Source organism: Pleuronectes platessa, chromosome 4, assembly GCF_947347685.1.
Source record: "Pleuronectes platessa chromosome 4, fPlePla1.1, whole genome shotgun sequence".
In the NCBI taxonomy this organism is placed as follows: Eukaryota; Metazoa; Chordata; class Actinopteri; order Pleuronectiformes; family Pleuronectidae; genus Pleuronectes; species Pleuronectes platessa.
The window spans coordinates 5,552,532-5,577,504 of record NC_070629.1 but is presented as its reverse complement, the minus strand read 5'-3'; the positions used below and the strand labels follow the sequence as shown (position 1 = coordinate 5,577,504).

General features: G+C 42.5%; 1 protein-coding gene across 1 annotated transcript; it reads left to right on the top strand.

Annotated features, from left to right (window-relative positions):
- The first annotated feature begins 19,076 nt into the window (after positions 1-19,076).
- LOC128437941 (putative nuclease HARBI1) lies at positions 19,077-20,337 on the top strand. The gene is made up of 2 exons (XM_053420239.1): positions 19,077-19,746; positions 19,973-20,337. Exons 1-2 carry the CDS (start codon positions 19,077-19,079, stop codon positions 20,335-20,337), a joined length of 1,035 nt encoding a protein of 344 aa, XP_053276214.1.
- Positions 20,338-24,973: the final 4,636 nt, after the last annotated feature.

Sequence of the window (24,973 nt, the reverse complement as noted above, 5' to 3'; positions counted from 1 at the left end):
GCAAAATTCGAGTCAATCATATCGGAGCTGGTTAAGAAGGAGGTGGCGACTGCTCTCAAACCGCTGCAGGAAAAAGTCTCCCTGCAAAGTGGAACTATTAGTGACCTGGGGCGCTAATGAGCACTCGGACAAGCTGACTGATATGCAGGTGAACATGCTAAGCTATCTGCTACGGTGGAGTCTCTGGGCAAGAAATGTGAAGAATTGGAGGCACGCTCTAGATGGCATAATATTCGACTAGTGGGTCTGCCCGCGGGATACGAGGGTCCCCATCCTACAGAGTCTTTTGCCAAACTTTTAATGGACCTGCTGGGACTCGACGTGATGCCCGGGCTCGACAGGGCTCACCGCACATTGCGTGCTAAACCAAAGGAGGGAGAGCCGCCACGCCCGATGGTCATCAGGGTGACACAGTTTCAGGTGAGGAATGCTATTCTCCGCCACGCTGGACAGGGCTCCCCTCTGCTGCACAACGGGAAGAGGGTGCACATTTTTCCGGACTTTACACCGACTGTGGCCAGGCGGAGGGCGGCTTTCGTCCAAATGAAGAGGGAGCTCCATGCCTGTGCCAACGTTAAATTCGGCCTCCGGTACCCGGCTACTCTACACATCACCATGTCTGGCGGCCAGACCCACAGATTTGAAGACCCGGACCAGGCCCTGGAGTTCGTCAACAAGAGACTTAAGAAGAATCCGGCCCCGGAGAGTGAATAACTTTGGACTCCACATGTGCTTTTTGACTCGGTTTGTGTTTCTGCGGCAGTAGGCTGCATATCTAGCAGGTAACACAAGTGTTATGCTGCTGTTGTCTTGTTTATAGACTAAATATAGTATTGACTGTGTACTGACTGAAAGTTTTATTGCTTCACTCAGAGCATATTGTTATTTTCATTTTCATTCTTCTTTCGGTCAGTCTCTACAATTTTTTTTATTCATATTTTATTTCTATTTAAAAAAAAAAATACATGGCACCTTTTTCTGTTTATTATTTTATTTATTGTTATTTGGGACAGCCCATATTCACACTCCCTGAGGTTGTTTAGCAGTGCGGTTAAGCTGCTGGTAACGACAGGTGTTATTTCTACGTGGGGTGAGGTAGCACGCATCATTGTCTTGATGCTTCTGCTAGGTGAGGAGGGAGGTGGGGCGTTCTGTTCTAATGTGGGGGGGTTGTTAGTTCGTGTAGTTCTTCTGGGCAATGGGTTGGCACCTATGCTACTTTTCCGGATGTTTGGAGTGGACGTGTATCGCGTTTCTTTTTTTTCTTTCTCACTCCGCTGTTTTTGTTTGTTACATACTGAATTCTTTGTTCTTTAATGACACAGGTTAAGAGAACACTATCTAGTGTGGGCGGGGATATTAAATTTGTGAGTTTAAACTTTAAGGGCCTGAATAATCCAATCAGGCGTAGTAAAGTGTTGCACTACTTACACCACCTTGATGCTCATATAATATATTTGCAGGAAACCTATTTAAAAGAGATAGATAGTGTAAGACTGAAGAAGAGCTGGGTCGGGAAAATATACCATTCCTCATTTTCCAGTAAATCTAGAGGAGTTGCTATTCTTTTACATAGAGATATTCCTTTTGTCCATGTTAAGACAATCTCTGATTCTGCGGGCAGGTTTATAGCTGTCATGGGACACATTTTCGATGTAAAAGTGACTCTTGCTAATGTTTATGCTCCCAACTGGGATGATGAGTCCTTTTTTAGACAGGTTTTCTCAATGCTACCGGACTTGTCCATGTATAATTTAATCTTAGGAGGGGACTTTAACTGTTGGCTGAATCCTTCCTTGGATCGTTCTTCCTTGACCTCGGCTGCTCTGTCCAAATCGACCAAAGTGATTCAAGCCTTTATGAATGAGTTTAATGTTGTTGATCCTTGGCGTTTATTTAATCCGGATAAAAGGGAATACTCATTTTTCTCACATATTCACCATACCTATACACGAATTGACTTCTTTTTAGTGGATAGCAAGTTGTTGTCCTCCATTTCTGGCTGTAAATATGATTCAATTGTGGTGTCGGACCACGCCTCTATTTCTATGAACGTTTATTTTCAGAAGTGTGTTAATACAAGACCACCATGGCGCCTATATACACATTTGCTGTTGGATACAGACTTTATTAAATTTGTCTCTGAGCAATTAGAATTCTTTTTTCAGGTTAACAAAACTCCAGAAATAACAGCCTCTGGGTTGTGGGAAACAATGAAAGCTTTTATCAGGGGGGAGATTATTTCCTATAAGGCCCATCAGAGGAAATATAGAAGAGAGAAGCTTGAGGCGGCAGTTAAATCATTACAGAGTGGTAAAAGTCCAGGCCCAGATGGCTTTCCAGCCGAGTTTTATAAAACATTCTGGAAACAGCTGGCCCCGCACCTATTAGAGATGTTCACTGAGTATTACAGGTCAGGCACACTTCCCCACACCCTAAACCAGGCTTGCATTTCTTTGCTTTTAAAGAAAGGTAAAGACCCACTTTCATGCGGTTCATATCGTCCCATTAGCCTGTTGAATGCTGACTTTAAATTGTTGTCTAAGTTGCTAGCCAGACGCTTAGAAGTTGTCCTACCCTCAATTATATCTTTGGATCAAACTGGGTTTATTCGTAACAGACACAATTTTTTTAATCTTAGACGGGTGTTTAATGTGGTTTGTAATCCTCCTCCAATCGCTCTCCCAGAAGCTCTGATAGCTCTGGATGCCGAGAAGGCATTTGACAGGGTAGAGTGGGATTATCTTTTTTTTATTTTAGGGAAATTTGGTTTTGGGGATTTTTTTTTTCATGGGTCAGGTTATTATATGCTTCTCCTCAGGCTTTGGTCAGGACAAATGGCACCAATTCTGAATATTTTCAGTTACATCGTTCTCCAAGGCAGGGTTATATTTTCAGTTACATCGTTCTCCAAGGCAGGGTTGCCCTTAAAGTCCGCTCTTATTTGTGATGGAGCCGCTATCAATTGCTCTGCGGTCTCATCCTGATATATGTGGTATAGCCAGAAATGGTGTAGAGCTGAAGGTGGCGCTGTACACGGATGATCTTTTGTTGTTTTTATCTCATCTGTCACGTTCTATTCCTGCAGCCCTCTCAGTCCTAGACGAATTTAGTAGATTCTCAGGATATAAGCTTAACCTGGGCAAAAGTGAAATGTTTACTGTTAATGGAGAAGTAAATGATAATTCACTTCAACTCCCAAATGTAAAAATTTAAGATTGTGAACTCTGGCTTTGTTTATCTCAGAGTACATTTTACCAATACGTTGGCTAATCTCTATAGGAATAATTATCTCTGCTCACAAAAATTAAACAAGATTTTGAGCGATGGTCGCTACTAAATCTTTCCATAGCTGCCAGAATCAATGCAATTAAAATGAACATCTTCGCGCTTTTTATATTTATTCCAATGCATTCCGATCTTCCTTCCTCTTTCATTCTTTCGTAAAGTAGACAGTCTTATTCTGGATTTTATTTGGAACAAGAAAACTCCTAGGTTGCGTCTACAAGTTTTACAGAGGCCCAAGGCTCTGGGCGGAATGGTGTTGCCAAACTTCCTTTACTATTATTGGGCAACAAACATTAGAAATTTGAACTATTGGGTTAATTATGAAGATATTGAGGTCCCTCCATCATGGTTGATCCTGGAAGCAAATTCTGTTCATCCGGTATCATTGAAAGCCTTACTGTACTCTCCCTTGTCTTTTTCTATTTCTGGTTACACTAACAATGTGATTGTGGCCTCCAGTATTGAAATATGGACTCAATTTAGATGTCAGTTTGGCCTGCAAACACTTTCTATTGGTGCTCCACTTGCAGCTAATCCTATTTTCCCCCCATCGTTATTGGATAGCACTTTCTCTATATGGCCTAGGCTGGGCATAAAAACTCTTAGAGACCTGTATGTCGATTCTATTTTTGCTTCTTTTCAGCAATTGATAGATACATTTTTGCTTCCTAAAAGATATTTTTTTAGATATCTTCAAGTTCGACATTTTGTCCGTAGCTCATTCCCACAATTCCCTGCTCTTCCTAAGTCTTCAGATCTCGAAACATTTTTGAAGCCTCTGTCTTCATTAAAGGGGGCAATCTCTTCTATTTACTTAAATATTCATAACCTATGTCAAGGCTCTTCTATTGTACTTAAAACAGTTTGGGAGACAGATCTTGGAGAGGTGATTTCAGATGTTTGGGAGGGGATTTTACGGAGGGTACATAAATCTTCAATCTGTGCTGGACACAGCTTTATGCAATGCCGAATCCTCCATCGAGCTCACTACACTAAAGCTCGGCTTGCAAGAATATTTTATACACTGTCTCCCCTATGCGAACGATGTCAACAAGCCACAGCAAATTATTCACATATGTTTTGGAGCTGTTTCTCTCTGGCTAGCTTTTGGTCTGAGATATTTAGTACTTTATCCAAGGTAATTGGAAGGGATGTGTCTCCCAATGCCTTAACTGCCCTGTTTGGTGTATGGCCTCTCCCACTTACTCCTTCACCAGCTGATAAGGACTTGATAGCATTCACAACTCTACCGGCCAGGAGGCTGATACTGCTAAAATGGAAATCCCCAGTCCCACCCACCTATACTCACTGGGTTAAGGAGGTGCTTAATTTTTCTTAAATTAGAAAAAAGTAGACTGACTCTGATTGGTAAGGCTGTTTCTTTTGAGAAGTCCTGGAATCCCTTTCTGTTGTATACAAATAGCACAAGCTGTCTGATCACTGTGTGCTAAGAACTGCCTTGCTTAACTTGTTTCTTTTTTTTCCGTTTGTTTGTTTGTTTGTTCTTTTGGTTTTGTTTTGTTTTCCTCTTTAACTATTTTATTTATTTTCTTTACTATTGATTAAGTTATTTTTTTTAAATTATTATTACCTGTTGATGTACTGTAGATATTTATTTATTTTCTTAATTTTTCTTTTTATTGATCGTATGTATCTATTTATTTATTAATTTATTTTTAGTATTACCATTATTGTTATTATTATGATTTATGTCATCTATTATTTTATTAATGTATTTACTTGCTTATCTATTTATCCTTTTTCTCTCTTCCTCTATCAACCCATCTTTTTGTTTTTCTTTTGTTTGTTTTTCTTTATTTTCCAACTATATTTGCTCATCTGTTGGGGCTAGGTGCCGGAGGGAGGGGGGTGGGGGGTTGGTATCTGTTCTGTGTTATGTTAAAATTACATCTGTAATTTTTACTGTATGGAACACTATTGTTTGTTTGTTAATTATGTAAAATTCAATAAACATATTGTTAAAAAAAAAAAAAGAATGCAGATATAGCTACTGGTAATACTCATGCCTCTACAGATGTCACTACTAGTAATAATTATAAGCAACAACATTTGTTTATTGGAAATGTTAGTGTACTTAATGTGCTTACCCTCTGTAATACTGTTCACACTCTATCTTACAATTTATCTACCAGGGATTATCTGCAAAGTTAATACCATTAAGCCAAACCAATAAAGACAACATGTTATATCTTTAAATCTTTTATTTCCTTGTAAACATGTAAAAAATGGAAACATGGAACATGAAAAACAACTGTAAAACTGGTCAGAGCAAGGCAGATCTTAGAATGAAAAATTGAAAATGAAGGGCCTTGAAATGAAAATTTGACCAGTGGTCAGGCAGCCAAAAGTTAGTGCAAAAAAAGGGCCATCACAAGAACATGGCAGTATAAGTGCCATTCAGAGCACTTTCATCAACTTTGCATTAACAAACCCTTTGTTCAATTTCAACAAGAGTTGGTTTTCAAAGATTTGGGTCCCTATTCTGCCTCTTTTTGCAGAAAAAATATGCCCTGCTGTACTAAAGAGCTGTGCACATGCTGCAGAGGCAGGCAACGGTATGTTGAGCTGAAGTGACAAATTTGCAACTGCGGGCACTGACTTTAGGGTGTCCATGGAGGTAGCTGAGTTCGCCAGGTAGGCATCCAGTTGTCTTGTGGTTTCCTGGACGTTTCCCTTCATAAGGCCAAATAAGTCCTCCTCCTCTGACCCGGAATTGCTAACTGGTGATGGGACCGGATCCTCCTCCATGTGTCTCTTGATGTGGTCCATGCCTACACAGAAAGACTCCTCAAAAGAGTGTGAAAACACAGGCGTAGTCAATTTTTTTTAAATCAAATTGACAGGAAAAACTCTTGTCCCATGCTCTCCTGAGCTCTGATGTTACCTTCTCTGTAACTGCATTCAGTATGGTGGTAGTGGTGGGATGGCTAGTCGGAAAAAACCCAGCCGGCCTCTAAGACAGCGCACTGGACTACGTTCACAGCGACGAGAGCAACAGGAGGAGCCGGCAGCAGCCAGTGTGGATCCAGCCTGGGAGACAGTTCCGTCATCCTCAACCGAAGGAGACGATGAGGACAGCACCTCCGAGGTCTTCCCTGCAGCTTCCAAAGCCTCAGCATCAACAGAGGGAGAGCTAGTGATACTGATGAAGGATTTCCTGGAAACACAGCTAAGGAGAGAGGAAGGTCTGTTGCAGGAGATCAGAGGGTTGAGGGTCTCACTGAAAATACCACAATCTGTCAGTGGGCCCCATCTCAGTACAACCCAAACACCAAGCACGGTGACAGTAAGCAGTTCCAGATTTGACCTGCCAACACCAACACCTCAGCGTTATCAGGATGACCCGCGAGAGGCACCCTTCCAAAACATGGAAATGGCCAGATAATGAGTGGGCATGTTGACTCGTTCCTCTGTTGTCGGGGAAGGCACTGGAGGCCTACACTGCGATGGATGAGGAGAAAGCCCACTGCTATACTGACCTCAAAGCAGCACTGCTGATGAAGTTTGACATTTCACCAGAGACTTACCGGCAGCAGTTCAGGTCAATTTCTGTGCCCTGTGCTGAGAACCCAACAGAGACCTACCCACGCCTGAAGGGTCTCCATCGACGCTTGATTCGACCTGAGCAGCACACCAAGGAGCAGATGGGGGAGGCCATCATCCTGGAGCAGCTACTTTGTGTACTTCCTTTCGAGATGAGGATCTGGGTGAAGGAGCATGAGCCAGTGTAGGGACTTGCAGCTGCCAAACTGGCTCTTCAGTACATCAATGCCCAGAGAGGAGGACCCACCACACGGCCCACAAGTGCAGCACCCCGTTTACTGGTCCAGCCGCCGCATCCCAGGTTTACAAGAAGAGAGACTGACCAGGGGTCAGATTTATAAAGGATTGCGTAGGATTCGTACTAAATGTGTGCGTACGCACAAAAGCGGGAAGGCGTACGCCAAAGCTGATTCCGATTTATAAAACCGTGCACACGCACACCTGAACGCAATTAAATGATGCTCCTGACCAATGGGTTTCCACCGTGAGTCCTGACGGAGGCACGGCATCAAGCGATGAGAAGAAGAAGTGAAACTTTCTGACACTGACATCGAGGTGTTCGTTAGTGAGGTGAAGAGTGACTTCATGGGACAGCAGTGATGTCACTAATAAAGAAAACACACTGATACTCTGCCGCTGCTGTGGATAACACAATGTGTGAGATCAGAAATCGCTGAACCCCCGCTTCCTCCTCGTCCTTCCATTCACACCAGGCAGAACCCCGCACCTCTGTCACTGCAGTATTTATTTATTTAGAGCATCGGACCGATTCCCCCACATCTGTGGATCCTTACCTCCACTGGGATATTATTTGGAAAATGTCTTCATTTCTTATAAGTGATGTCCTGTGCGCTCTGCGCTCTGGGTCACTCAGTGCGCCTGATGGCACAGTCGCGTTCACTGCAGTGATTTGATGAGACACGCACAGTGTTATAAGATATTATTAAAAACTATTAATGACTCGGCTCCGTAACTCAGCTGTTAAATCGAATCTGAACGTAATTTGCTTTAAGTTGTTTTATATATTTTTTAATAAAAAGGCTCGTGTGGAACAGATACGTCGCACGGGCAAAACTAAGCTGTTGTTTTTAATATAATGAATTGGATCAATAATCGGGCTTCAGTTTACCACCTCATGTCTGCATTGCCACTTTCCCGTCTCCAAAACGTCCGCACGCATTGGTCAGAGTTTGCTTGGAAATACGCACATTTTCCCGTCAAGTTCGTTTTTATAAATCCCAACTTTGGGCTTAGCAGTGGCGTACGCACGTTTCAGGCCCCGTTTTGTGCGTACGCAACGGTTATAAATCGGACCACCTGGGATATACGCACATTTTCCCGTCAAGTTCGTTTTTATAAATCCGAACTTTGGCTTGAGAAGTGGCATACGCACGTTTCAGGCCCCCGTTTTGTGCAACGGTTATAAATCGGGACAGGTGCACACACAGGCCGACAAACATGTTCACGTTTCCTGTGACAGTTCCTGGTTGATCACTATCTAACCATCATCTACTCTATTTAGCTGTGGGGCGACCGAGGGTGCACACTCTGCATCTGGCTTACACAGACACACACACACACACACACACACACACACATATAGTCACTTACAGTGCCTTGCATAAGTATTCACCCCCTTTGGACTTTTCTACATTTTGTCATGGTATAACCATAGATTAAAATTTATTTCATCGTGAGTTTATGTAATGGACCAACACAAAATAGTGCATCATTTGGAAGTGGGGGGAAATATTACATGGATTTCACAATTATTTACAAATAAAAATCTGAAAAGTGTTGAGTGCATATGTATTCACCCCCTTTACTGTGAAACCCCTAACAAAGATCTGGTGCGACCAATTGCATTCACAAGTCACATTTGCAAGTCACATAATTAGTAAATAGGGTCCACCTGTCTGCAATTTAATCTCAGTATAAATACACCTGTTCTGTGACGGACTCAGAGTTTGTTGGAGATCATTACTGAACAAACAGCATCATGAAGACCAAGGAGCTCACCAAACAGGTCAGAGATAAAGTTGTGGAGAAATATGAAGCAGGGTTAGGTTATAAAAAAATATCCAGAGCTTTGAACATCTCTCTGAGCACCATAAAATCCATCATAAGAAAATGGAAAGAATATGGCACAACCGCAAACCTACCAAGAGGAGGCCGTCCACCCAAACTGAAGAGTCGGACAAGGAGAAAATGAATCAGAGAAGCAACCAGGAGGCCCATGGTTACTCTGGAGGAGTTGCAGAGATCCACAGCTGAGGTGGGAGAATCTGTCCACAGGACAACTATTAGTCGTCTACTCCACCAATCTGGCCTTTATGGAAGAGTGGCAAGAAGAAAGCCATTGTTGAAAGGGATCCATAAAAAAATCCCGTTTGGAGTTTGCCAGAAGCCATGTGGGAGACACAGCAAACATGTGGAAGAAGGTGCTCTGGTCAGATGAGACCAAAATTGAACTTTTTGGCCTCAATGCAAAACGCTATGTGTGGCGAAAACCCAACACTGCCCATCACCCTGAGCACACCATCCCAACAGTGAAACATGGTGGTGGTAGCATCATGCTGTGGGGATGCTTCTCTTCAGCAGGTTCAGGGAAACTGGTCAGAATAGAGGGAAAGATGCATGGAGCCAAATACAGGGAAATCCTTGAAGAAAATCTGATGCAGTCTGCAAAAGACTTGAGACTGGGGTGGAGGTTCATCTTCCAGCAGGACAATGACCCTAAACATACAGCCAGAGCTACAAAGGAATGGTTTGGATTAAAGAATGTTAATGTCTTAAAATGGCCCAGACCTCAATCCAATAGAGAATCTATGGCAAGACTTGAAGATTGCGGTTCACAGACGGTCTCCATCCAATCTGACTGAGCTTTATCTTTTTTGCCAAGAAGAATGGACAAACCTTTCCATCTCTAGATGTGCAAAGCTGGTAGAGACATACCCCAAAAGACTTGCAGCTGTAATTGCAGCGAAAGGGGGTTCTACCAAGTATTGACACAGGGGGGTGAATACTTATGCACCCAACAGATGTCAACTTTTTTGTTCTGATTATTGTTTGTGTCACAATAACATTTATTTTGCACCTCCAAAGTACTATGCATGTTTTGTTGATCAAACGGGAAAAAGTTTATTAAAGTCTATTTGAATTCCAGTTAGTAACAGTACATAATGGGAAAAAGTCCAAGGGGGGTGAATACTTATGCAAGGCACTGTACCAGCAGTTAGCGACGGCTCAGCGTATCAGCGCGCCGTCAGCATAAAGCTGGACGGAACAAACCTGACACAACTTCCTGTTTGGTTAAATAGCTTCCGGTTGGGTTTTTTCTAAAGATGATTAATAAGAGTTGTACTGGTTATAGTTGATACCATTTGGTTTATCAAAGTCATGTGATTTGTTTAAAGATGATTTATTTGGCTACATGTAAAGAGGTCATTGTAAACTCTTAATTTTTGTTCCAAGCACTAGTTTTACAGATAAATGTGCCTGAATTGGTAATTAAGCCCGGTGGGGGGGGGGGGCTAAAGGTTTGAAAGGGCAGCTCAAAGCCCTTGCGGGGGAGTCTGAATGCAGTTACAGAGAAGGTAACATCAGAGCTCAGGAGAGCATGGGACAAGAGTTTTTCCTGTCAATTTGATTTTAAAGTATTTTGTTTTTGAGTATTTCTGTCGCTGGCGAGACCCCGCCACAACAACCCAAACACAGAATAAAGGAAACATTATTATAAGAGTACTGTTTGTACTCATGATAATCGTAATAACTATGGCTGTGGTATTTTTTCTCCTAGTGACTATAACATATTTTTGGATCAACTGTCTGGAACAGGGTAGGTCCTTTGCCAGGCTTCCTTTCCAATTGAACACTTGCCAATTTAATAACCATTTAAATGACTTACCCAACTTCAGAAAGTCCTCATTGCTTATCCACGATGTGCGAAACTTCGGAAGTAAAATTGCTTCAGCAATGAGCTCAGGGTCAGCAAGCATGTCTCCAAACCGCCGCTGTAATCAGTGGCTGGCAGAACTTGGATGATGTTTTGAGTCGGTCAAGCTTCACAGTTAGGAGGGTTTAAGTGGGCACCAGCCATCCCATGTGAGCTTCCACCTGTCCCTGCAATATGTTGAGTGCCTTGGAGATTGGGTTAATGGTTGACACATATTCCATCAAGAAAGCAAGTTCTGCAGGGCTGAACCTGTAATACACAATATCAGAATATGCAGAATGTGAGAGAGATATGAGAAATATTTCACATGCCTAGATATACACAGTGTTATTACACACTCATGCAGGTAGGGAAATTTAACCTCCGCTTTTAACCCATCTGGTGAAGGACACACAGAGCAGTGAGCAGCCATGTACGGCGCACGGGGAGCAGATGTTGGGGGAGTAAGGTGCCTTGCTCAGGGGCACTAGACAGGGTAGCGAGAATCCTCTTTGATTTTAGGACAAATCAATCCAGGTTCGTCTTTTTGTTGTTTCTCCGTGGAGCCAAACCAGAGACCAACCAGAGACCTTTTCTGCCCATAGTCCAAGTTTCTGCCACTAGTCCACCGCCTCTCCATGTGGACTAGTATAAGCATACACCTGAAAATAATAGCAATTCCAACCAAAATGTTTATGCAAGATTATGTGTTCAGCTGCAGAAAACTGTTAACATGACACAGACATGGCTGATAAGCTAATAGTGTTCTAAATTATCTAAATAATAATAGGCTACTCTACTGCAGTTGACTTGAATGAGGTGTACATGGTTAATCAACTACAATATTACTACACGCTGTTGTGCAATAGTAGGAGTAGAATTGACGTTGGCTAATTATTAATAATCATGAAATATGATTATTAAAATAACTATTTCTTAAAAATAATCAAAAATGATAAAGCTATTAATTAAGAAATGTAACACATTTAATTAGAAATGATACGGTTATCCATTAATAATAGTTAAAATAATTAATGAAAACAATAAAATTATCAATCAAGAATAATACAAATCTGTAATCATTGCTTATTGTCGCGGGGCACCACCCTGGTTACAGGGACCAACGATACAATCTATAAATATCAGTCTCATAATGATAAATGTCAAATCAATAATCTCAATATTTAATATTAATAATTATTTAATTAACAGTGAAGGCTACTAAGTTCGAGCACAGGCAATCATAATCCAGCTGCAATCACATACATATGCACAAATAATCACAGACTACAGATACTTTAATTACAAAAGCATTTATTAAAAAGGGGAAATAAAGTTAATGTTATTCAATGATTCATCATTTTAACAAACTCCCATATTTCAAAGATAACAACAGCAGCAGCACTTATCACAATTCAGAAAATACATGTAAAACCGGCGGTCTACCTATGTATGTCTGTCTATGTGTATGTGTGTGTGTCTGTGTCAAAGTGTCTCTCTGTGTGTGTGTGTATGTCTATGTGTATGCATGTGAAATAAAGTTAGTGTTATTTAATGATTCATCATTTTAACAAACTCCCATATTTCAAAGATAACAACAGCAGCCGCTTATCACAATTTAGAAAAACACATGTATTCATCTATGTGTATCTGTGTGTGTGTATCTGTCTGTGTCTATCAATGTGTCTCTGTGTCTGTGTAGGTGTGTGTGTGTGTGTGAGAGAGAGCGAGAGAGAGAGAGAGAAGAAAGGGGCGTGGCGATGACGCAGTCACTTGGTGACGTCACATCTAAGATGGCGGCCGATCATGATTCGTGGAATCAAGGCCTAAAAACTCTCAAAATGGCGGATTGACTACAAAACAAGATGGCGGAGCCGTTATGAATTTAGAGCCAGAATGGGAGGAGAGGGAGAGAGGAGGCGTGGCAATAATAGACTCAAAATGGTGGGTTTAACTTGCGTTATTCAAAATGGAGTCTATGTTAATGACACCATGTGGCCGGAGCTCACACTGGTGGTCGTCACATGAATTACACCAAGGGATTTTCAGACAAAGAGAATTCTTTGTCTCTGCTTCGGCGTTCGGCCGCATGGCTTCCAGATGTGTCCGGCCTCTCTGAATATAGATTTAACTATGTTACATGAACTGTATTCTAAATACAGATCGGATGTATGTATAGGTCGGTTTAGAAGGAGAGAGAGAGAGAGAGAGAGAGAGCATACAAGGAGAGAGCAAAGCTCTTAAAAGCACCGTCAGAGACAAGTTACATTTACTTTAACACTCAGCACCCAAGTGGCGTTGTGTGCTGAGGTTTGACCGGTAAAGTCTCTTTAAAGTTGTTCAAACGGTCACAATGAGCTGGAGACGCTGCTCACGGCGCTTAAAAACTGTGGCACAAGGCCGTAACCGGAAACCGGAAGTGGCGAGTCGCCGCTAAACATTAGAGACTCGGCGGTCTCATACAAAACAAATACGTTCAATTATTAAAACAATACGCTACGTATTATATTAACATCTGCCCAGACAATAAAGCCTCTTACTGTACCACCCTCGCGGTGTGCGTGCGCGTCGGGCCAGTGAATCACGTGGTCTCTCAAGCGGTCTTCGGCCGCTGGACCGGACAAGCAGCGGATTTTCTCGTGCTGCTTCGATGGGATGAACGTCGTCCTTCTTCTTCAGGGATGTGGAGCTCGTGCTCCTCAGCGGAATGAATCTCGCGCTTCTGCAGGGGATGAACAGCGGTAACGCCGCTGTGGATTTGGAAAGAAAGTCTGTGATGCTCGACCGGCGAGCGAGTTCCTGTGCGCGGCCTCTTCAAGTTAAAATAACAAAAGTCCTTTTGAAAATAAAACCGTCGACTGAATAAAGAAATAAAAGAAATGAAAATAAAATAACTCTGGTTGATAAACTAAAAGTTAAGGTTGCCCCCGTTAGCAACTGAATCAGCTGAGAGGCCCCGAAGGGGGCCTGGTGTTGTCTTCAGAGCAGGGTAAAAATGGCAGCGATTATTGGGGTCTCAGTGGTTTTGTTCTACCTGAGAGGTCCTCCTCCTTGAGGAGTTGGTCATAGGATGATGCTGGCTTTAAGCCAATTGAGTGTCAGAAATGGATCTGAGTGGGCGGGGCTTGGAACTGAGCGGGGGTTTCTGGGAAAACCCCAGGACATTTCTCCACCACCAGGGGGAGATTCTTGAGCCTGCAGGAGGATGTTTCCCGCCCAAAGTTTAACAACCCTTTGTTCCTCTCGGCTTCAGTGTCTGGCGGCCCCCCCCCGCTGGGCTCTGGCCCAACAACGCATATCATAACTACGTTTATGCTCCGAGCCATACTTACATGGGGACTTTGAGTGCAATGGTAACCACTCTGATGGCTCCTTCTCCACTCTCTCTAATTATTCTAAGTATTCGTTCAACTGAAAGAAAGTGAGAGTTCCACCTTGTGTCAACTGGGCAGTTGAGTTGCAGCATGCACTCAACTACCTCTGCAGCAGTAGATGGGCGGGCAGTCATGTTCCAGAGAGCTAAGCATTTGGCAAATGCATGCGCGAGCGATCTTACTGTAGCCATCCTTTGATTCAGCTTTTTTGGCATCTACTGTTGAGATCAAATTCAGAAGATTACACGCACAACGGTGATGCTTTGGAAGTTGATATTCAGAGCACTCATCTTCTTCCTCCATTAAAGCTTCCACTTCAACAGCCTCTGTCTCCACCTCCAGATCTTCATCATCCTTCTCACTGTCATTCACATCTTCCCTCTCCTCTTCAGTTGTACTTCCCTCATCACCAGCATAAACCCTGAAGGCCTTTATAAAATTTGAGGCATTGTCAGTCGTGGTAGTCACAATCTTTTCCCGAATGTTGTACTCTGTGTGGTTTTGATTAAGGGCCCCGGCTAGTACATCGTATGTATGTCCTCCTTTTAGCTTTTGCAAGCCAGAGCAACAGAACATCTCTCTAAGCTATCAGGGTCGATCCAGTTGGCAGATGTATTTAATGTTCTCCATTGCATTCATCACTCTGGCTTTCATTAGCTTTGTGTTATTTTCCATTCTGTCTCTCAAGGTTGTATGTGACATCCCTCTGTATGCTGCATTAAAGCAATGAAACCAGGCTGCGCTACTACACCAAAAGGGTGCAAACCCTGGACAACAAAGTTCAGTACAGCCAGATCTGTGCTCTTCTGAGAGGCTTTGGTGTCCTCAAGTTTCTGCTGCTTACTGGTTGAAGCACCCTCACCAGCAGGCAATGTCCCCTTCCTTCTGGTTGAGGTGGCTGTCAGGTCATTGTCATTCCCAAGAAGTGTTCTATGCTTTCTCTATAAAAATACTAACAATAACAATAATATACTGTTAATCTTCATCATAATTTATTCAACCTGTAAGTCAAATTCTCACAACCTAATTAAAAACATTTGCAGGGACAAGACTAATTTATATAGCACCATATAAGCAAAGTTCAAGTGCAAAGTGCCCATTGTAGCATCCCCGGCTGAATGATGGTCTGATTCTTTAACTAATGGTTCACATCCTTTTATTTCCATTTTCATACATACTGTGATATATGAACACACAGTTAGAACTAGAAGGAAAACAAAACAAATATTACTTCCCTTATATAACTATTTATCTTATCAAAATAAATTCTTAATAGAGGGCTGCATGTAAACATATTTCACTTGAATGAAATTATTCGTCACCTTATAACATAACCCATATCATATTATCGTAAAGATAATGGCAAATTATAAGGGTGAATGATACAATTTCCTTATGAGCATACCTTGCCCCACATTGTAAATTTAACACACAACACATACACGTGTCCTTACACCGCAAAAAGACGTTTAGAATTATGTTTATAATAATGACAATAAGTAACGAAATAACCACAAACTTTGTGCCTTTAACAGCCAGGTGCTAAACAACTAAAAGTAATGCTTTTTCATGCAACAACGAGGCATACCTGCCATTTAGCGATCTTTTTCGTTTTTCAGGAACTACCTTTTCAAAATAAAAGTATAGCATTTCTCCTTCCGTCTAAACTATTTCAAAATATATGTATCAAAAACCAATAGGGCATTAATAGGTCATTTAAACCTATTAACACAAATCTACCAACATAGAAAGACAAGGGCCTGTACTTCGATGTTACGTGGTGTCTTGTGATCACCATCTCTAGTGAAAGACGAGCCACTGACCACGAGACAGGTGGTAAGTACCACTGTACCAAGCAGACCATGACGTAGAGCTAGCACGCTAGCTTGACATAGCTAACCTACCAGCTTTATCTTACCACTACGTTAAATAAATAATAAAGGTACAATCATGTTATTTTGATGCTATTGCTGTATGTCAACATGCATTTCGCTAGATAACAGTATAATATCATGTCAGTAACTGAATTAAATATATATATTAATTTTCAAAAAGTCAGGGACATTAACTTAGCATAGCAAGAACTCCGCTTACCTCGATATGCTTCTTCAAATTTGAAGGCGAATTCTTGAACGCTAGCAACTCCTTTTTTTGAGGGAGACAAGAAATGCCTTCAAACCTCCACGAGTCATTCTTGGGGCCTTTGATCGCGAACATCTCTTTTAAATAGGGCCACGGGTGGCTCATTTCAGAGGGCTCACTTGAGGCTGACCCTGGATCCATGTTGAAAAAGGCAGGTACTGGCTAATCTAGCTACCGCTAGTGCTGCTGCCAAACGCGCACTCTGCTATCATTGGAGCTGATAGAGCCACCTGATTGGTTTAAACTTCCAAAACAGCAACGCAATCAATATTTCCCGAAACTGTGTTCATAAAATGTAACGAGTAACGACACATATTGTAAAAGTATAGATAAAAGCTGCAAAATGTAACTGAGTAAAAGTAAAAAGTAGGCACTGTTATTTTCACTTAAGTAAAGTACAGATACGTAAAAATGTACTTAAGTACAGTAACAAAATAAAATTACTTTGTTACATTCCACCACTGCCTCTAAGAACATGAAGTGTTACAGATGTGTTAGTAAGGGGAATGCGATTCATACATGCCTGGAGAGAGAGTCGTGATGAGCCTGTGAATTGTGTAATTGGGCCAGGCCGCCAATGGCAGAGAAACCAGCTGCCTGGCACGGTTAAGCTTCTCTGCTCCCGATGGACTGTAAGCTGCTTTTCCCACTTTTACCAGTCAATCACCGAGTGATGTGTCTGGATTTTGACACCTTACTTTAAACTGAAGCAATTGAAGTTGAAGCAATTATGCTCTTTTGGTCATATTAGATTTACTGGGAGTCTGATACGATGATATGATATTGAACGTGACAAAGCACAGCTCCCAATTAAAAAAAAAAAAAAAAAGTGAATAAATTGAGGTTACTTGAGAAAATTAAGTGTGTTTAATTTAGACTTTATCATATGGAGAATAAATATAAAGCATATATGCATTGAGTGCAGAGAAAATTGATACCAAAAAGATTTGGACTTGAACGGGCAGACTAGGTGCCCGTTCAGGAGTTTAGGGTTACACAAAAATGCTCAAACTGCAGGCTTCTCTTCCGCCTCAGTCTGACACAAATATCCTTCCAAAATCCATCCTTCAAAATCAATTTGTGCTTAATTCTTTGATATAAGCTTGACATCGCTTGTCCCCTCTCTGCAGACCAGAGTCTCTTCCTGGCCTACTTTGGACATGATGTACTACTACACGTATTTATCTTCACAAACACACACACACACTGTGACTTATCTTTGACCTAAAAACTACTCTATTCAAAACCTTGGGGTAGAAAACAAACTGCTATCTTGGCTGTCAGGGGATATAACACTGAAAATAATTTGACAATATGTTTGTATGAAAGGTTGTTATTGGTCACCCTGCACATTCAATCACTGACATAACACCCCCCATCTTCTTTAATCTCTAACTATTGATCTTGAAGGCCTATTCCCACAACACACCTTCATGCACTATTTCACAGACATCTCATCTGCCTGAATCATTTAGTCCATACGTTGTGAATTTGCAGGGAACTGATGCAATGCCATGCTGAATCCCCCTGTAACCCTCTGGCCTGTATTTTGCATGCCTGGGCTCAGGCCTTTCTAGGCTGTTCATCCATCAAAGGCTCCATGTGTTGGAAGAAAACAGCAATGGTAGAACGGCTACTGAAAAATGTTTAAGGGAGAATTCAATCAGAAGATGTTATGATTTTGAAGTCTGTAAACAACTGAAGTCAAATTATGTTAAAGGTTGAGTTAATGTTCGCATTGCAATTATTTTTATCTTATGATATGGATTATATGTCGATAATTATCAGCAACACTTAGTCACAGTTCAAGATTTGCAGTTACTTCTTTCTATGGTACATGTACAAATAAAATGCTTCCGGTTTCTCATGGATCCGTAAAAGATGTTTGATGCAGGCAGCTAGCCAGTGGGATAATCAGATTAAATATAAATCGATCATGTATCCTTTTGTATAGCCCATATTCATTTGACTCATCAGGTTTAACAAGGTGTGACATCCTTTTTACCCTCATCAAGATGAAGCAAAAACTACCAAACTTAAAAAAACCTTTTTAAAAGGAAAAAATATTTAAATAAAGAAAAACTAGAAACCTCAGAGAGAGTCACGTGATGAGGGTCTCTCTCCCAGGACGGACAGGGGATGAAGGGGGCAGCAGTGACAATTGTAATAATAGCGATATTGCCAGTAAAATGTGCATATGTGAGAAGGCCGATTGTATAAGGAAGCATCTAGTTCTAATAATAATCCCCACTCAGCTGCCACCATGATCACAATCCACAATACTGTCATAGTTGTGGTCATGGATCTGTGACGATAAAGCAAAATGAGTGAGAAGAAGTCAAGTCAGTAACATGTATTGATGAAACAATGTGATGAAGAGCAAGAAGAGGAAAGAGAAGCTCCATGTGTCATGGAAATCTAGTGTGGAGGAAAATTCCACTGACCAGGGGCCTCATGTACTAAGGTTGCGTACGCAGAAAAACGTGGCGTACGTCCTTTTCCACGCTCACGTTCACATGTACAAAACGTGAAATGACCGTAAAAATGTGCGGTCCCCACGCCAGCTCCAGAGCTGTCGTACGCACGTTTCTACAGCTATTGTTCCTTTGGCGACACTTAGAGGTGACGCTGGGAAACTGGGAAAAAAGGTGAAAACAATGACTCATCAGAGTGATTTGCAAATCAGAGACACACTAATGAACAATTAACACACCTTGCAATTATATGGGTGGCTATAAAAGCATGCGCAATGGATGAAGAAAATTGTTTTAACAATGGCTGTGTTAGCGTTGTTAGAGGACATCGCAAATGGTCACATCCGATGGGAACGTATATTTAGGGAACGCGAGGACTTACTCGCAAATGATGACGATTGGCTCATGAGCCGATTTCGTTTCCCCAGGCCAGTATTACTGGAGCTGTGCGCAGAGCTGCGGCCGGCCCTAGAGCGCCACACAGCCAGGAGCCAGGGGTTGTCCGTGCCCACACAGGTGCTGACCACGCTGGGGTTCCTGGCAACAGGGGCCTTCCAGCGGGAGCTGGCCGATCGGTCAGGAGTGTGCCAGTCCACCCTGAGCCGAGCCATGCCAGCTGTGTGGGACGGAATCATCCGAATGTCATCCAGGTACATCAAATTCCCATACAATGCTGTTGAACAGGCCCACATTAAAGCGCAATTTGCAGCAACAGCCGGTTTCCCTAATGTAATCGGAGCTGTTGACTGCACACATATTGCCATAAAAGCGCCATCACAGGATGAATTTGTTTACGTTAACAGGAAACACTTTCATTCTATCAATGTCCAAGTGATATGTGATGCGCAAATGCAGCTCCTTAACATCGTGGCAAGGTGGCCTGGTTCAACGCACGATTCATTCATTCTGACCAACAGCATGGTTGGGAACAGGCTGGAGGCTGGCACTGTACGCGATGGGTGGCTTCTGGGTGAGTAAATGCTTTATTCGTGTAATTGTCCCGTATGTATAAACCAGCGTAATGCACATCTGGGGCTTGTGCACATCCAAATATCATGTTTCTCTGACGTGTTCAGTATTCACGTCAGTAAAAGCGGGCGTAAAGTTAGAAATGTCGCCCGCGGTGCACTTCTGCATTCATTCATTGTGTGGTTTTTACGTTGTGTATTGTATTCTGCGGCTTCATCTGACCCCAGGGGACCGTGGCTACCCCCTAAGAACGTGGCTGATGACCCCTCTTACGAACCCCAACACCGACCAAGAGAGGAGGTATAATGACCTCCATTCCCGGACGCGAATAATTGTGGAGAGGGCAATCGGCCTGCTGAAGGGACGGTGGCGATGCCTGGACAGGTCGGGGGGGATGCTACTCTACAGACCTGAGAAGGTGTGCCACATTGTGATGGCCTGTGGCGTCCTCCACAATGTGGCACACCGCCATGGCATACCACTGCCAGAGCAGCACAACCCCCCACTGGAGGAACCGGATGCTGGACCCGTCAACTGCAACCCACCCCGAGGAGCCATACGGGCCCGGCAGAATGTGATTTCAAGCATGTAAAGAGGCAAGGACAGAATTTACTTTGACACAAGTGTATTTATTGATGCGCTTATGTCACCGAGTACATTTATAAGCCGATCAAGGCGATCATTAATGCCACCGATGGCTCTGACGATTTCTGCCTGTGACTCCAGCACAGCTCGGTTGAGGACACGGCCGGTCGGGTGGTTGGCAGATGAATTGGAGGCGCCGCGTGCAGCGGAGCCGGTGGAGAAACCGGAGTCAGCGGTGACGCTGGAGACGCCGGGGCCGACGGAGGAGACGCCGGGGCCGACGGAGCAATCCGTGCCCTCTCCTTGCTTGTCTATTCAAAAATAAAAAATTTAAGTTAATAAACACGAGTCAAAGTCTTTAATATCCTGGCATCTTTACGCACGACTTATGTGTATTGTAAGCAGCCAATTGTATGACCAGTATAATTACAGCATTTATGAATTCAGCATATTTACCTTGGGGATGATCGGTGTCCCCTTCATGGGCTCCCACCACTCCGGTGAGAGCTGTGTCACCGATCAAAGCGGCCACTCTCAAATCGAAGGGGGAGAGTTCCCCCACTCCCGTCCCCCCACCTGTTGCGGTCACGCTTCGGCGGTGGGCAGAAACCCTCCGCTTCACCTCCACCTTGAGGTCTGACCACTTTTTTTTAATTTCAGAGTGTGTGCGCTGCTGAGACCCCACTGCATTGACGGCCTCGCAAACACGCTCCCACTCATTTGTCTTTTGTTTAGCATTTATCCCTGTTGACAGGGTACCAAATAACATATGCTTGCGCATTTCTACCTCGTGGAGCAAAATCTCGAGCTCGGACTCTGTGAAGTTGCGTTTTTTAACTCTGTTCATGGTGCCAGGTGATCGGATTAAGAGGTGAATCTCAGGTCCAGGGGCCTATTTAAATGAAATTGCATATTTAAATGAGGGCGTGGACAGGGAGGAGTTTGGCACGTCGGCATGTGCGCTCAATTCCACGTTGATTGAGATGTACAAAAGAAACGTGCTTGGATCCATGCGTTCGCACACTTTGATACATCTGAATTTATTTGTGCGTAAGACAGTTTCTGGGTTTTGGCGTACGCCAAGTTTCAGTATGAAATCCACGCAAGTCTTAGTACATGAGGCCCCAGGTGTCTCACTGCTTTGATACTGTCTACCTGACAGGATGGAACCCTTATTTGGCGGTGTCTCACTGCTATGACCTTGACAAACAGGGTGTATTCCCTTATTCTGTGACGTTTTCTTCCAACAGCTACAGCGGACGGACACAACATATAGACACAGATGATGATCTCATGTCTTTTTTTCATATTATGTTTTATGAAAAGCCTCATTGTATAAGTTCTGGCTTTTGTGAACTTGCGGTCAGATCCACTTTGAGCACCCGTGCTTGTTGTGTAACCTCTGCAGAGTTTACTATTAACAAGACTCAAAGGCAACTCCAGGATGAGAATTTTCCTATTTCAGATCTCAAGATGAATTTCAATTACACTAGTCCTACAGAAGTAAAATGAAGAGCTGTTCCCAGTCATACCTGATCCATTTTTAGCTAAAATCTTATTCAAAAAGGAAGGTTTAAAGCAGACACCAGACGGGGGTGCCTGCCTCCCAAACTAAAACTGGGAGATGAGTCTTTAAATCCTGCTTACAATAAAATGGTTCAAACATACCAGTCTGTGCCAGATAGAATAGGAAGCAACTTGTTTGTTCGCTCTATATTATAATTTATATGTGACTATTGTGTTGCCAGCTGGTCCCACGTTACTGTCATCACAACAGCAACAAAGCTAGGGACGAAAATGTTTTTTAACATGCGTACCATTGGCTGTTCAGTTGAGTACTTGCATTTGAAGATAAATTCAGGTTCTCACCTTGCTTTTTGCTGCCATTTCCTTTTGAAAAACAGATTGTCTCTGAAACACATTGAATCATGGGATATGATGGGCCAATTGGGATCCACCCGGAGGAGCCTGCGTAGCTCGGTGGTGGAAGAAATCATTTATCATCTGCATTTGAAGGAGCCTTGGAATTAGGACAGTCTAGTCACGCGGATGTGACGCATTCGGTCTAGTAATGCAGTCGAGGAAGGATGCGGCCTCTAAATTGATACACAGCTACAGTCTAGTTATTTTGTTCAGTTTATTGGCAGGTGGCCAACAAGGTAATGGTTGGGTCCCATTGTGTTTTCCAGCTCATAAGGGTCTGGTAGAGTCAACTGCAGGCAGCTGTTTACCAAAAAATATTCAGGTAGAAATAAAAACCTTCTACTTTAGTGTGTTTCACCTGCTATTAGTCAATACGAGTAGCACTTATAATGATTCTGTTTGTGGGGGGGTTAGAATGTCACCTTTCAAAAGAGACCAAGCATGTACTCCAAATGGTTCAAGAACAGCTTTCAATTTACTTTGGGGATTTCTCAAACAGGCGTTTTAGGCGAATTTCAACCTGCACTTAACAATTGGAGATAATATACTATCTCAATATTTTAGCGTTACGTAAATACACAATTCTGTAAATGGCTGAAAGGGTAAACTGAAAAAGCCTTTGGACGGAATAATACTGATTTGGACAATGGAGTTCTGTAAAATTTTCACACAATATGATCATACAGCATTATCATAGAACTATTACTGTGCAAGTTGAGAAACCACAATTTTGTTGTTTTTTCTAGCTCTACAGTAGTCTTTTATTCTTTAATTCTGAACAGGAGACATACCATATATTTGGAAATGAAATGTGATCTGTGTTAAGAAACACAGTGACCAGTGAACTAAGGCAAGTCCAGATGTCTTTGACTTGCCGTACAGATGTACTCACTTTCTATTTCAATCCCATCCAGAGATTTCCACTGCAGGCTAGAGAGATGTCCTTTTTCCAGGGATAAAAGTAGCTTGGAAATATTGGCCAGTTGTGTGGTGGGAATGGGTAACCAATCAAAATCAGATGTCATGACCAAGGAAATCTGCAACCTAATAAAGTGCGTTGTTTTTTAAATTGAGGACTTGTGTGGGAACATGATTCCTAAATTGTGTCGACCTGAGGTGCTCAGGGCACTTTGCTCGACACTGGCTAGCATGAACATGCAAACAGTCCTGTCCACTGTAGTGGCTCATGGATTTGGGTCTTGCAAACAGGAAGACATTTGTGGCACAAATACCACATTCAGATCTTTTACTAGTCAATAGTGACAAAGCATCTACCACACTTGGGGTAAGCAGAACTGCAACCTTTTCCCATGATTTCTATTCGGCTAAAATAGTTGCAGAGCTTCTGTTGAATATTTGACAATCCCATAGCAGCATCCTCATGGAGCTTTGAGCAGTCTCTCCCATTAGAACTTTTGAGGCAAATTTTTTAAACCTCCCCAGCACGTCTACGATTGAACACAATGATTTGTGAAAGAGTAACCTTTGCAAGTCAAACATAATTATGAGCCGTATCTTCCTCCTTCAAGTTGTAAAAGGCACTTACCTCAGATTTCTCAAGGAACTGATGAAGGATCTGAGCATCTTCAGTGAAGGGTAATGCTGATGGTGTGTTGTACTATGCATCAGCGTGCTCAGGGCACTGTGATAAACCAGCTCAGTCCACTTAGACGTGTACAATTTCTTGAAAATGTCAGTCTACTTGATCAGTTCTTCATCTTCTGCCATAAGGGCCCCTTCAATGAATGATGTCACAGATTTTGTGTAGAGTATGCCCCAATTTCAGCGCAAGGCTTGGTGTTTGGTATGAAAGTTTTTCTTCATCAAAACTTGAAACTTGTTTTAATGTTTGTATAACTCTCTGGAAGTTTGCAGGTTTAACAAACTCCTCCGGTTATTCCGTGTGCAAACATAACAGACGTCTCATTTCACAAAGCTTCTGTCGTATGAACTCATACTTTGTAGGGTCTTGTCTGTTGTAGAGTGACTGGGCAAACTGAATAATAGAGAAGTCAATCCGCACATGACTGTGCTAGTGGGGGATGGTCAGCGTCAGCTACAGGAGGGAGGTAGTGGAGATGGGGTTCTGTGATCCGTTTCAGGGAAAGAGTCTAATTGTACACAGGTGTTCCAGTTCAACTAATGACTCTCTTCCCTATATCAGCAGTATCACGCTGGGGCGCGACAGGCATCGCCAGGAGCCAGATCACTCCTGGAGGCCAGGCTGTAAAGCTAGTTGTTATATGTTTGTGAAGAAGTTATGTTTGTGTAAATTGTATGTGTCAGAGCAAATAAAGAAGCTGTTGAGACACACCTACCTGTTTCCCCTTGATTCCCGACGAAGAACGCACGCTAACAAAGAGGCCTTGTTACAATGACCCTCAGCAGCTTGCACACTTCACTGCAGGGTAGAACATTTAGATATTTTTGTATAATTTTGTCCACTGACTGAAATCCAGGGGCATTAACTTAAGGACTGCCGGGCAGCCAATAGAGAAAATAAATAAAAATGTGCCCTATTATTGTATAGCCCGTGTCAACTGCACACAAACTGACAGATTAAGAAATGTATGCAACTTAGGCTACTTATAAATAAAAGGTAAATTAAATAGTATGAATAAAAGTTTACTTAAAATATAAACTTTGAAATAAACAAAAAGTAGGCTATGCTTCACTGTTGTTTGCATATAGGCTATGCAAAGCTAGTGCTTGGGTATGTT

Bases quoted from the DNA above. Each gene is read 5' to 3' on its own strand.
- LOC128437941 (XM_053420239.1), top strand. From the start codon at position 19,077: ATGGCTGTGTTAGCGTTGTTAGAGGACATCGCAAATGGTCACATCCGA. The intron at 19,747-19,972 runs GTGAGTAAATGC...ATCTGACCCCAG, and splicing joins ACGCGATGGGTGGCTTCTGG to GGGACCGTGGCTACCCCCTA.